The sequence below is a fragment of the Pseudonaja textilis genome, chromosome 2 (genome assembly GCF_049901715.1).
Source record: "Pseudonaja textilis isolate UNSWEBS1 chromosome 2, rPseTex1.2, whole genome shotgun sequence".
Taxonomy (NCBI): Eukaryota; Metazoa; Chordata; class Lepidosauria; order Squamata; family Elapidae; genus Pseudonaja; species Pseudonaja textilis.
This window is the reverse complement of record NC_141991.1, coordinates 230,284,113-230,297,558: the sequence shown is the minus strand read 5'-3', so window position 1 is coordinate 230,297,558 and position 13,446 is coordinate 230,284,113. Positions and strand designations below refer to the sequence as shown.

At 38.7% G+C, this 13,446-nt stretch overlaps 1 protein-coding gene across 3 annotated transcripts in view; it reads right to left on the bottom strand.

Moving 5' to 3' along the window:
* Nucleotides 1-283: 283 nt before the first annotated feature.
* The window catches only part of ELOVL7 (ELOVL fatty acid elongase 7), a 53,803-nt gene continuing 40,640 nt past the window's right edge, over nt 284-13,446 (bottom strand). For all 3 annotated transcript variants that reach the window (XM_087927245.1, XM_087927246.1, XM_087927247.1), the window contains exons 7-8: nt 4,009-4,145; nt 284-982 (exon numbers count right to left, since the gene is read on the bottom strand). In XM_087927245.1, coding sequence (XP_087783371.1) covers nt 776-982; nt 4,009-4,145 — 344 coding nt within the window. In that variant the 3' untranslated portion in view covers nt 284-775. The remainder of the gene's footprint in view (nt 983-4,008; nt 4,146-13,446) is intronic.

Here is a 13,446-nt window from a genome sequence, read left to right as displayed (position 1 = left end):
GGACAAAAAAAAGTATAAATATAATGATTTGAATTGAGATGAGATAATCAAAATAAAATTGAGAAAATTAAAAAGAAGGGGAAAAACTACATAGTTAATGCAAAATAGTAATAAGATATGGAATAGAACACAAAAATGAGCATGAAATTGAGTTTGTGTCTGTATAAAGAAGTGTAACCCAAGACCATGCTATTTTCAAAAAAGATGTTTTACTTGTATTATGTTTTTTGTGTGTGTGAAAACCCAAATAAAACTTTAATTTAAAAAAATCAGAGTTGAAGACTTATGAATCATAGTTTTTAATATACAGTAGTACAGTATGTATAAAACAAAGTTGATAGATATATTAACAATATGTCATCCATGTCATACAATTATGTCATCCATTAAACTTTTCCATTTCAGTTAAAAGCAGCCTAAAGAAGTTGTGACCCAGTTAAAACGAATATATCCTCATCAGTGCTCAAAGTATTGTTGTATACTTATCAAACACACTTCATTTGTATAATGAAGATACATAAGCATTTAGGAGTGCTGCTAAATTGTTGTTTAATACATATATTTTCACAATATGTACTTTTTTGCTGAAAGTTGCAGGTTGTACTAGGTAGTTTTTATTTCTCTTCACATCAAATTCAAATTCCAAATAATTTATAATAAAATATATTTTCTTGTCCTTGGAAATCCATATACAAAATACCCAGTGTGCTGTGTGCTGAAGCCTCTTGATTGTCAAGTGCTACATGTTGAAGATCTTGTTTTGTCACTGAGTCCTTCATTCATTTTTGTTTCTAACGCCATTTTGCAAATGTTTTGGGAGCCGCTGACCCTTAGTATAAGCATTATACCAAAAATGTAGAAACAGGATTAAAAACAAGAATCCATAGAGCCAAATGATGAACATGAAAATAGGATACTGGTACTGACAACTACCCGTGAGGTAGATTTGTCCTATATGAAGTGTAATCAACAAGAACTGCACCTGGAAAAAAAAAATTACTTCATTTAGATTTCTTACAAGAGAAGAAGAAATTTTACTTTTTGACTTAGGACCTGAAACTAGATATAAACTATCTAAAGAAATATTATGGGTTTTGAATACATGGTTACTCATATTTGACAATTTATTACAAGTTAGATTAAAATTTAGAGAATATATTATGAATATTGATTTTTTAGAATGTTGATTATTATGTTCAGTTATTTTAAATATTGGTATTCATTGAAACTTAGGTTTGTTATATTATCTGTGCTTTAAAAGTTGGAGGCCATTTTTGTTATATATTGAATTGATATCTTTTGTTACTTTTTAACTTGTCCTCTTTTTCCTTTTATGTTAGCTTGTATTTTAATGTTTGTTTTTGGAATTTATTAAATATATTGTTAAAAAGATACTACTTTTAAATCAAGCAAAGAATAATTAAGACAGAGCTAAGAAGGAAATTGCAATCCAAATAATTCCATAACACCTACTATTACATTTCAGGACATGTACACAAAATCATTTTAGAGCAGAGGTAAGTAGTTTCTGCCCCTTCTGCCCCCAACAGTTGAAGAGAAGAGGGCATCAGGAAGAGAAAGAAAAATGCCAACAAGAGAACAGTTTTCTCATCTGGAGCATTTGTGGGATGGGGCAAACAAGTGGTGAGTAGGTGTGACTCAAGCCACATCTATTTGCACCTCCACTCAGCCCATTTTTGGCTCTCCACCACTATCATAAACTGCCCTGTGTTTGTGCATTTTGGACTCTGGTTCCATCTACTACTTGCTTCAGCTCTGTCCACAATACAGCTTGCAATACTGTAGATCAGTGGTTGCCAACCAGTGGACTGGGGACCACTGGTGGTCCACGAGAAAATTTTGGTGGTCTGCAGAGAAATGTTACCCCCAAAGCAATTCATCCAGGCTGTGTGGGAACACAAAGCTGTGTCACTTGCATTGCGAACAACATGTAGTGAGGGGAAAGGACGGAGCGGGGGGGAACTTGCCTCGCCTGGCCACCAGGCTGCTTCTTTTAGCTTCTTTCTTCTGCTTTTGGCTGCATGCAAGGAAAGCAGCAAAAGTCATTCTCTTTCCCAAACTCCACCAGAAATGACTCTTTGGGACCCTGCAAGGCATCCTGTTCCAAGAGGCTGCACCGGTGCGACAAGTCTCACAAAGACTCATTTCTGGCTGAGTTTGGGGGAGAGAAAGAAAGACTGCTGCTGCTGCTGCTTTCCTTGCATGAAGCCAAAAGTCTCAGTCTCTCTCTCTTTCCCCCTGAGAATGGAGCTGGAGACGATCCCAAATAAAGAATGATCGATTGGTAGGAAAATGGGGTGGGGAATTTTCCTGCAGACTTTTTTTGGGATTTTACCAGGGTGTCTGGTCCACAGGATTTAAAATTATGAGTTTGGTGGTCCCTGAGGTCCAAAAGGTTGGTAACCCCTGCTGTAGATGACTCTACAAAAAGGAAATGTTCTCCATGCTTGTTTGTAATAGCAATAGCACTTAGACTTATATACTGTTTCACAGTGCTGTACAGTCCTCTCTAACTGGTTTACAGAGTCAGCATATTTCCCCCAACAATCTGGGTCCTAATTTTACCCACCTCGGAAGGATGGAAGGCTGAGTCAACCTTGAGCTGCTCAAAATTGAACTCCTAGAATGAGCAGCAAGTTAGCCTGCAGTAATGCATTCTAACCACTGTGCCACCATGGCTCTGTAATACACTACATTTAAAAATTGTTCTGTTCGAAGTAAAGCAACCTTTTCTTGGTAGTAAAGATGAAAAGATTCTTAGGAACATAGTAAAACTTGAATGACATTTTTGGACTACATCTAACCTTTTTGTGTAATTTGTTTTATTTGCAATACTGATGCCATTATGCAGAAGGCATAAATGATCATGGCAGTGTTTTTTCATAATTAATCAACATTTATAAATAATGTTTATTCTTTTCCTCATTTCTCTATTAAAACTAGCATTTCCATATGCTAGGGATTATACCAATTGTCTAGACTTAAATTTCTTTCTAGCAATGTTTTCTTCGAAAGATAACTGAATTCAAAATATTTTATGGAAATATTTTAAAATGGATTAAAAGATTCAAGTTTACCAGGATGGATTTATAACTATGATGATTAATATATGAAAAGAGGTTCACCTTAGGAATAACCAAAGGGCTATACAAAAGGATCTTCTATATAGGAACTTCAGAGAATATTAATGTATTGTTGATTCACATACTATATTAAAGGGGGATATGCTTTACGTTGGATGCATTCTCAGAAAAAAATATGCATTTCTCCTTCAAGTTTTGGAGACTTTGTGCATAAATCGTGATCCTAATATGAAACACCGTATTTCACAGGATTTTTTTCAATTTCCTTATGTTTCTTCTTTCCTGGAGAGCCCATCCATCCACCCATTTTATAATATTCACAAACTAGGCTTCCCCCACTTAGCTGTGGAATCCAGGCAAGTTTGGCAACATGCTCCCATCTGCTCAGGCAGTCAACCAAATGATAAACTACATCCTTCTAAAAGCACTTGGGTGTAAAATATCAGGACTCAGATATATTAAATTAAAATAACATGGAGCAGCATCCTTCTCCTAAAATTTTGATAGTTCTGACCCTAATGGCCTTTAAGAAAGCTCTTTTTACACTGGGTTTTTACACTGTGCTACCCCATGATAGTATATGACGCTATTGTAATTATATGAATCTTGTGCCTTTCCCGGCATGTTTTATTTCATTGCTTTATTGTATCATTTTTAATATTGTTTTTAATCTTTGTTAGATACCCAGAATCACAAATAAATAGCATCTGTTAATACAGACAATCTTACACTCACTATGTAATCATCTTTTTAAGAAAACTTAGGCTGTAGGGAAGCAACCAAGTGGAAAACGTGATATATTTAGCTAGCTCATAACTTTATAATGTGCCTGATTATCGTTTGTAAGTATAAATCATTCAAATCTAAGCCTATTTTTTCTGTACCTCTTTTCAAAGTTCCTTACCAGTTGTATAGTTGTCATATATTTTTTCCACCAGAGGTGCTTATGGAATGCTGGCCCCAGCGTACAAAGTCCGTAGTAGGTGTACATGATCACATGAACCATACAGTTGATCAAACCATGGAATGTTCCTAAACCTCCTGTAGAAAGGGAGGCAAGATATGTCTCAGTCATGTAATCAATTTTTTATTATCAGTCCAAAGCATGTGAGGCATATCAGAGAAACACAGAAATAATAAGCATCCAACAATGTACTTTAATGCTGTTTTCATAGGTTTCTATTATAGTTGTGTTTATGACTGGCTAATGCATGGGTAACTAATAATCCACCATTTACTGAGTTACCATAACTGCCTGTGTTCATATATCATTCTGAGTTACAAACTAATCAAACACATTTATCTTAGCATCTAATATAAAGCTTAGTCTATATGTTGGTGCAATGGGTGCATGCCATTTAGAAGAAAAATTCTGTATGGCAAAAAGCTACATGCAATGCTACAGGGAAGATTTCCCAAAGTGATGCCCTCCAGACGAAGCCCAAACCCAACACAGAGGATGTGCACTCAGCATGGTGATTTATGTGCTATCAAGCTGTTTTTATATAGTGATTATATAAATAGATATTGATAAGGAATTCTGGGAATTATAGTTCCAATGCATTTGGAGGGCATATGGTTAGAGGTTGAATGGTTAAACCAGTGGTTCCCAAACTTTTTCGGTCCACTGCCCCCTTGGTGCTACAAACTCATCGTCGGTGCCCCCCACCCAGGGGTGGGATTCAAATTTCTGTGGTTGTGGCATAATTTGAGGGTGTGGTTTGCTGGTCACATGACTGGGTGGGTGTGGCTAGCTGGTTATGTGACTGGGTGGGCGTGGCCAGGTGACTGGCAAACCAAATACAAGTGGTCCTCACTTAATGACCGGTTGTTTAGCTAGTGTTCTAATTTATGACTGGCCTCCCCAGAGCTACTTGACCAGTTTTTGGAGTTTTGACAGCTTTAGATCAGGGGTCTAAATCCCACCTCTGCCTGTGTGTGTGAGAGAGAGGGAGAGAGAGAGAGAGGTTGGATCAGATCTCTCTCTCTCCCACCAATGCCAGAAAGCCACTGTCAGTCAAAATTCATGTTAGTGGTCTCCGGGATTTAAAATTATGAGTTTGGTGGTCCCCGAGGTCCAAAAGTTTGGCGACCCCTGATCCAAAGGGATGAGCCTGAGAGGGAAAGAGAGAGAGAAAAGAAAGAGAGGAAGAGAGGAAGAAAAAAAAGAGAAAAGGGAAAGAAAGAAAAGGGGACAAAGAAAGGGGGGGATGGAAAGAAGGGACAGAAAGAAAAAGAAATAAAGAAGGAGGGAGGGAGGGAAGAGAAAGATAATGAGATATCTATTCTAGTCCAATCACCTGCTCCAGTAGGGTTAGAAGGGAGTGTGTGTGTGTGTGTAATTTACCAGTACATTTTGGTTTTGCTTTCTACAGAATTGGCACTGTAATACATTGGGGAAAAGTAATTTTTAGGGTGGAGATCTGGTCCAATGGATCCTGTTTAAAGCCTCAACAAAATGTGAGAGCTTCCTGATAGTCTTGACCACAAAACCTTTAATAGAAGCCAAAGATGTTTCAATGTGCTGGCAACGATGTTTCAATGTGGAAAAGGGCCTCAGTCTAAACTAGGCCTCATTCAATCTGATGCATCAGGTCTCTCTCTTTCTCTCTCTCTCCCTCCCTCCTTCCCTCCCTCCCTCCTTCCCTCTCAAACTGGCTTTGCTCTACTTTCCCGATGTGCCTGTGGGGCCGGCGTTTCAAGTGTGGATGGATGGATGGATGGATAGAGAGAGAGATGCAGGCAGGCAGGCAGGCAGGCAGGTAGGTAGGCAGGAAGGCAGGCAGGCAAACAGACAGACCTTTTGGATGGATGGATGGATGGATGGATGGACGGATGGACAGACAGAATGCGACAGCGGTGGCACTTTGGGAAAGTGGTGACAGTGGCTTTTCCCAAGGTGCTGCCACATTTGAGGCACTGGTTCTGGAGCATTACTACAGTCAATGGGTGAACCTGCAGGGCCGGCGCCTCGAACGCCCCCCTGCTGCCTCTTAGCATCCTCAAGGGGGCTGGCAGAGGGGAGCTAAGAGGTGGCAGGGGGCGTTCGAGGCACCGGCCGGCCCTGCAGTTTCACCCATTGACTAGCACTGCTCCAGAGCCGGCGCCTCCAATGCGGAAGCAGTGGCACGTTACATGCCGCCACAGCCGTGTTTGATGCACTGCCCCCCTGCCGCCTCTTAGCGCCCCTCTGCCAGCCCCCTTGGGGACACTAAGAGATGGTAGGGAGACGGTGCATCAAACACTGCCGTGGTGGCACATAACGTGCCACCGCTTCCACATTGGAGGCACCAGCTCCGGAGCGGTGCTACAGTCAATGGGTGAACCTGCAGAACCAGCGCCTTGAATGCCCTCCTGCCACCTCTTAGCATCCCCAAGGGGGCCAGCAGAGGGGCGCTAAGAGGCAGCAGGGGGTGGCGCATCGAACACAGCCATGGTGGCACGTAACGTGCCACCGCTTCCACATTGAAGGCGCCGGTTTGGGAGCAGTGCTAGTCAATGGGTGAACCTGCAGTGCCGGTGCTTCAAACGCCCCCTGATGCCTCTTAGCGTCCCTCTGCCAGCCCCCTTGCCTCTTAGCGCTCCCCTAAGGCATCCCACCCACCCCCAGGGGGCGGTACCGCCCACTTTGGGAACCACTGGGTTAAACTGAATGGATGATCAATATGTACCAACACTGACATCATTTGTAAACAAGCTCACTTTATAATAATGCTAAAGAGGAGGAGGAAAATTTAAGAAGGAACTTCACAAAAGCAGTAATTATCCATGCTGGACCCCCTCTATATAAGCCTGATCAGACTCTCTTATTAATTTAGCAGCAAAATAACTTGCATTCACCTAATGAAGTGAAGAAAGCTGGGAGTAACCAAGAGTGGATTCAAGTAAAAGGATTGTTTAGTTGTGGTGTTCAAAACTTAAGCGGTTCTCAGGCTTTTAACATAAGAATAAAACACAACAGATTTTGCGTTCAAAGGAGTAAATCTAACTGATAAGACAAACCTTCAATACTTATTTCTATATTTTGGAGTTTTTCTATATACTGCTCACAAGGCCATTAACATCAATAGAACAATAACTGAAAAAAGTGCATGTACACCAGAAGCTGAGAGAAGGTATGCAGGGTTAAAAAAAACCTCTCCTTCTGGTCCTCTCAGAGCCTTAAGGTCTTGAGGTTGAGAAATTTTCTAATCTAAAGCGTCTCTTGAGAAATTCATGACAGAATGGGAATTTGAATTCAGATTTCCCAAGCTTTATCCTGGTTATTATCTTCACACAAAAACAGTAAACAGTATAATATCTCATAAATAGTATAATAGTAATATCTCATAAATAATAAACATTGTGTGGAAAAACAGTAAGAAACATATTTTGTAATTTGTTTTTATTTACTTATATCCTGCCTTTTAAAAATGACAATAAAGGTATCTATCTTATCTTATTTTCATAAATAACTCAAGGTGGCAAATATATGCAACACAACTTCCTCCTCTATTTCCTCCACATCAACATTCAAATCCCAATTCCCAGATTGCGCAGGTTGTATATATAATTGCAACTGGTTAGTATATCTTGCACGCCTCCAGATATAACAACAGACAAGTTTTGCAGGCAGGTTTTTGAGCACTTGCCATTTTTAAATAACAATACAGGTTGCTTTTTTTTTAAAAAAAAAAAAAGCTGGCATACAGTTAGGAATAGATTTAGGCTTATTTGCATTTGTTTCCAGGCTTTTTTTAAATATTTCATTTTAAAGCATTTTTCTATTCAGTCTCTTCCTCTTCCACTACCTCCATCCTATTTTTATATCCCTGTTCTCCATTTCTGCTTTGGCTCATTTTTAGTCATCTATAGTAAATTTTATATTTTTATCAATTTTGCTTTCACTCTATTATGCATCCCTAGGAAGATTCTAATTAATCACTCCTTCTTATTTCATGTCTATAAGAGAGCTACAACATCTAAATCTTGGAATGTTTCACTTCATTTGGAATTTTAATTATGAAGTTATTTCAAGTTCTTTTTAAAAATGATTGTTGAACGTCATTGAATCCAGGATGAAGTAACTTTTCATTTATGGAGAACTGGCATCTGGTTGCCACTATTTAATGGTGGGGGGGGATTATTAACTAGTTTTCATCAAGACTGGGAGAACAGCCAATGTTTGGAATCGGTGTTTAGGGCTGGATGTTTTTTATATGGTTATGCCTGAAGAACGGCTGTTATAGGTTTTTCCAAATGTCTAATGCTCCTGTTTGGTCCAGAAAAATTCACACCAATTACACTCAATCTGCACTCAATCTGTCAAGATTAAGGGAAGTAATAAACCGGAAGCTATAGTAGAATCTACAGCAAGTTAAAACTGGAGCAGTGTTAAACAACAGTGCCTAAAGAATTTGCATGGAGCTTGTTCAGCATTTATTTTCCTCTAATCCCAAATGCAGCTCTGATGACAAACCATTATTCATATCTGTTGCAGCATCAGCTTACCACAACATTCAAGTTCATGAACAATTATTTTAAATGTGTAGTGTCGATGGAAGTTTTTCCAATGTTCTGTTGCTAAAAGAACAACCAACAGTTATGGTATCTGAAACATTAACAGACTTATTATGGCACATATTTTAACTAATTTTTGTCATCTGTTTCAGATTGTACATAGTAATATGATGGAAAAGGACTGTTGTTCACCAAAGCTGCCCACACTGTTATTGCCGATATGTTTTGGCTGGATCTCCCTACACAGGAGAGCAATAGAATACGACCCTACTTGCTGTATTTTTGTATTTGAAAGCAGATGGTTTCCTATTTAATAAATTAATTACATAAATTAATCCTTGACTACAACAGTTCATTTAGTGACCATTCAAAGTTACAACGGCACTGAAAAAGTGACTTATCACCATTTTTCACATTTACAACCATTACAACATCCCCATGGTCATGTGATCAAATTTCAGACGCTTGGCCACTGACTGCAACTTCACAGGGTTATGTGCAACCTTCTGAAAAGCAGTCAATGGGAAAGCTAGATTCACTTAATCATGTTACTAACTTAACAACTGAAGTGACTCACTTAACAACTGTGACAAGAAAAGTCGTAAAATGGGGTAAAACTCACTTAACAAATGTCTCACTTAACAACAGACATTTTGGGCTCAAATTTGGTCATAAGTTGAGGACTAGCCTTATTGTGTTCTTAATGCAGAATGCAACCTTGCTTATTCTCTCCCTTCAAATCTCACCCAAAGAGTTTTTTTCTAATGTGCATCAGGATATACTGCCTTTAGCAGCTTAGGATGAATTCTACCTAAAGGGAAAAAAAAATGGTGCACATATCCCTGACTTTCTCCATATACACTCATCCTCCAGGAGCAGCTGAATCGGTCCTCAGTTCTTTTCCAGGCATAATTCAGGGTGCTGGTTATTAATTTTATACTCCTTTGTGACTTGGAGTCTAGAAGCCCATCTCCTTCAGAATTGCCTGCTCAGTGTGAGCAGGGAGCCTGCAAGGTGAAAGCCCTGTCTCTGCCTGAGGAACGTCATACACGGGCCTTAGTGGTGCCCCCAACTTCCATGGAACATAGGGGTTAATATCTCCTGCAAGGCTGTGAAGCTGACCTTGTTTCACCTGGTTTCTAGCTTAGTAAATCAGGGAAAAGCTGTAGCCATGTTGCAAAGCCTTCATCAAAGTCACATGTAAAATGGTGAAATATGGGCTAGAATGGTAAAACTACTGGAAGCACTCACAATTGGCTGAATGAGCGCTCATTAAAGGCTTCACTTCAGTTTGCAAAGAAGTATCAAGTGAAATGTCACCGGGCCCTGTGCTGTTCAATGTCATGGAGGAGAGATAGAAGGGGAGACTTATCAAGTCTGCAGGTAATACAGAGAAGGGGAGAGAAGAAATGCAAAATAGTTTAGATAGACTTCAGCTGTGAACTAACATGAATAGAATTTAATGGGGAGAAATGGGTATAATAAAAAACATAAGCATTGGAAGGGAAGGCCTTGGCTTCACAGAATATGCAAGTTGGAAGGGACCTTTTAGGTCAGGGGTGTCAAACTCGAGACGTTACACCTGTAATGTATCGCAACTTTCCCCCCACTTCACTAAACCAGGGGTGGCCATGGCCAGTGTGTGATGCATCCGGACTGTGAGTTTGGACACCCCTGTTCTAGGTCATTTAGTCCAACCCCCTGTACAGTACTGGATTCAGTTTAATCATTCTAGGTGGATAACCAACCAGCCTGTTTGAAAACCTCCAGCAAAGAGGAATTTTCCACTGTTCTAGGCAGACTCTAACAGCTGTGTTGGTTAGAACAAGAATTTAAAACCATTAGAATAAAAAGGCTCATAAGACCTTTTTTTTTAAAAAAAATCATCTAGCAGCAACTCTACCGGCGGTTTGGCAGAAAGCTGTGAAGGTATCTGGGAATCTACGTGAAAGTCAAACATGAGCAGTCAATGTGATTCAGCAAATGAAAAGGCAATTTCTATCTTGGACTATATTAACAAGAACACAGAGTTCAGGTCACAGGAAATAAATGTTAAAATCTACTCTGCTCTTGTCAGACTCTGCTTGGCACAATATTGGGCACCAAAGTTCAAAAGACAAGGTGGAGCAATTTCAGAGGAGAGCTTTCAAAATGATGAAGGGTCTGGAAACTAAGCCAAATGAGAAACAGTTAAAGGGTCTGAGGAGAGGAAAGACAACTGAGGGAAGATATGATAGCAGTTTTAAATACCTGAAGGATAGTCAGTAGAAAAGGGAGTAAACTTATTATCTATGACCACAAGGGCCAGAACCAGAACTAATGGGTTAAAGCTACAGGGAAGTAGACAAGGTTATATGCCAAGAGGAACTTTCTGACTGTTTGGTCTGTTAGTCAGTGAAACAAAGTGCCACATAAAACAGAGTACTTCACCTGAAACAGAACTTGAAGAGATCTAGTGAATCTTGCATTGGGCAAAGGGATGGGCTAGATCAGGGGTCTTCAAACTTGACAGCTTTAAGACTTGTGGACCAACTCCCAGAATTCCTCCTCCAGTCATGTTAGCTCAGGAATTCTGAGAGTTGAAGTCCACAAGTCTTAAACTTGCCAAGTTTGAAGACCCTTGGCCTAGATTATCTCTAAGGCCCCTTCTAATTTTATGATCTATGTCAAATAAAACAGGCATTGTTGAACGCTTCCTTTGTATCATATGTTACAATAATTTACAAATTCAATGGGTTTCTTTTGCCATACTTTGTAATATGCTACACCACAGTATAGTGATCAAATTACTGGACTAAAATATAATAAGGAACCGCTTCATATATGCAATGAAAACCCACTGAGTGAATTTGGACCAGTCAGTCTCTCAATAAATCCAACTTATGTCTATGGAGATTCTCAGTCATCCAGGTCATGGTTGTCCCAAAGATGCTTTTTCAAGAGGCAACAGGACTTTCTAGTTTATCTTTGAAAATGTTTCACTTCTCATCCAAGAAGCATCTTCAGAGGTGAAGAAGCTTCTTGGATAAAAAGCGAAACATCTTCAAAGAAAAACCAGGAAGCCCAGTTGTCTCTGAAAAAGCACTTTTGGGAAGCCCAACTTTCAGGAAAAAAACTGGAGAAAGGAAAGCTCCTTCTTAAGTCCAGAAAATGGATTTATGAATTGACTTTAAAGGGCAGTGCACTGAATTAAAACAATCATAGCCATTTCAATACTGATTTTGATCCCATCTTCAACTGCACCTCTAGAAATCTGCTATAAAAAGCAATTTGGTTGTCCCAAAGGTGCTTTTTTCCAAAGGCAAGTGGACATTGTTTTTCCTTGAAGACATTCGCTTCTGATCCAAGAGGCTTCTTCAGTTCAGAACTGAAGAAGGGATGAGAAGCAAAGGAAAAACAACGTCCGCCTTTGGGAGACTAATACTGTAGCATTTCCCAGATTAAGTTTAATGCATCTCTTATATCATTATAAGAGAAGAACAACGTGGATTCACAGCACTAATATGTAAAAATGAAATAATTATTTTTATTGATGTATGTTTGATTCAGACATCTCATGTTGGCTTAAGTATAGTTTGTTGAATAAATATATATTGAGTACAGTGTGCTGTCCGGACATAAATATACTGATAGTAATATTAATAATACACATGTTTCTTGACTGAAAAAAAGAAACCAAACAGTGTGCTGTCCGGACATTTCATTTTACAGAAGAAAAAAAATGAAGTAACAAATATACTGATAGTAATATTAATAATACACATGTTTTAGTTTCTAGAATATTGTGTAAACTTAACTGTTTGTAATATATATATAATATAATATATATAATATATATATAATGTAATATATATATAATATATATAAACTTGACTGAAAAAAAGAAACCAAACAAATATGTGGAAATAAACATCTGTAATGCGCATAGTCTAAATACTGAGCTGCCACAGTGCCAGCTACTGTTCCATGGCTGAACTTTGTCCATAATCAAATATGGGCATAATTAACTCTCATTTAGATAATTAATTATTAGCTCTGACAGAAGCAGTATTTATAGAACATAGCTAATGGAAACCCAATACACTCAGATCCGCTCTATTTGTTTTGGCATTTAGTACTTTTATTGGCATGCTAACTATCAAATCCATAAATATTTATGAGCTATTGGCATCTATTTTAGAGGATTCATACTGCTAAAAATCCATCTTCCCCCAGACTTTGAACCTACGCTACATACGTTCATAAACTGCATTTTTGATCATGTTAAAAGAGAAAAATATAGAAACCTGAAGGCAGAAAAAGACTCAATGGCCGATCAAATCCGCCCTTCAGTTTTTGTTTTTTCTGTTTAATTGTTATTAATTGTTATTTTTTTTATTTTTTTAAATTTTTGTTAGATGGTAGACCAATGTTTATCCCAATCATGTTTAAACTCAGTTACTGGCCCACTACTGGAAGTTGGTTTTAAGCTTCCACGACTTTTTCTGTGAAGCAATACTGTTATTATGTTATTAGCAGAGAATTAATTTTATCTCTCTTCAAGCTGCCTAGTAGAAAAAAGATTCCTTTCCTGATAAAAATCTATGCTACTAAATTTCCTTATATTGCAACACAAAGTCTCAGATAACTCAACCAGTTTTAGACAGGGATGGGATCCGACCTGTGTAACTACCAGTCGTGTATATCGTCATCATCTAGCTGCCTGGACAGCTGAGCAGCGCTGCTTGCAGGTGCACAGCAGTTGAAAAAGCACTTTTTTCCTGCTTTTTCAACCGCAGCTGTGTTGTGCAAATCAGCTGCAGTTGAAAAAGCAGGAAATAACAGTCAGGTAAGAGCCCGAGAG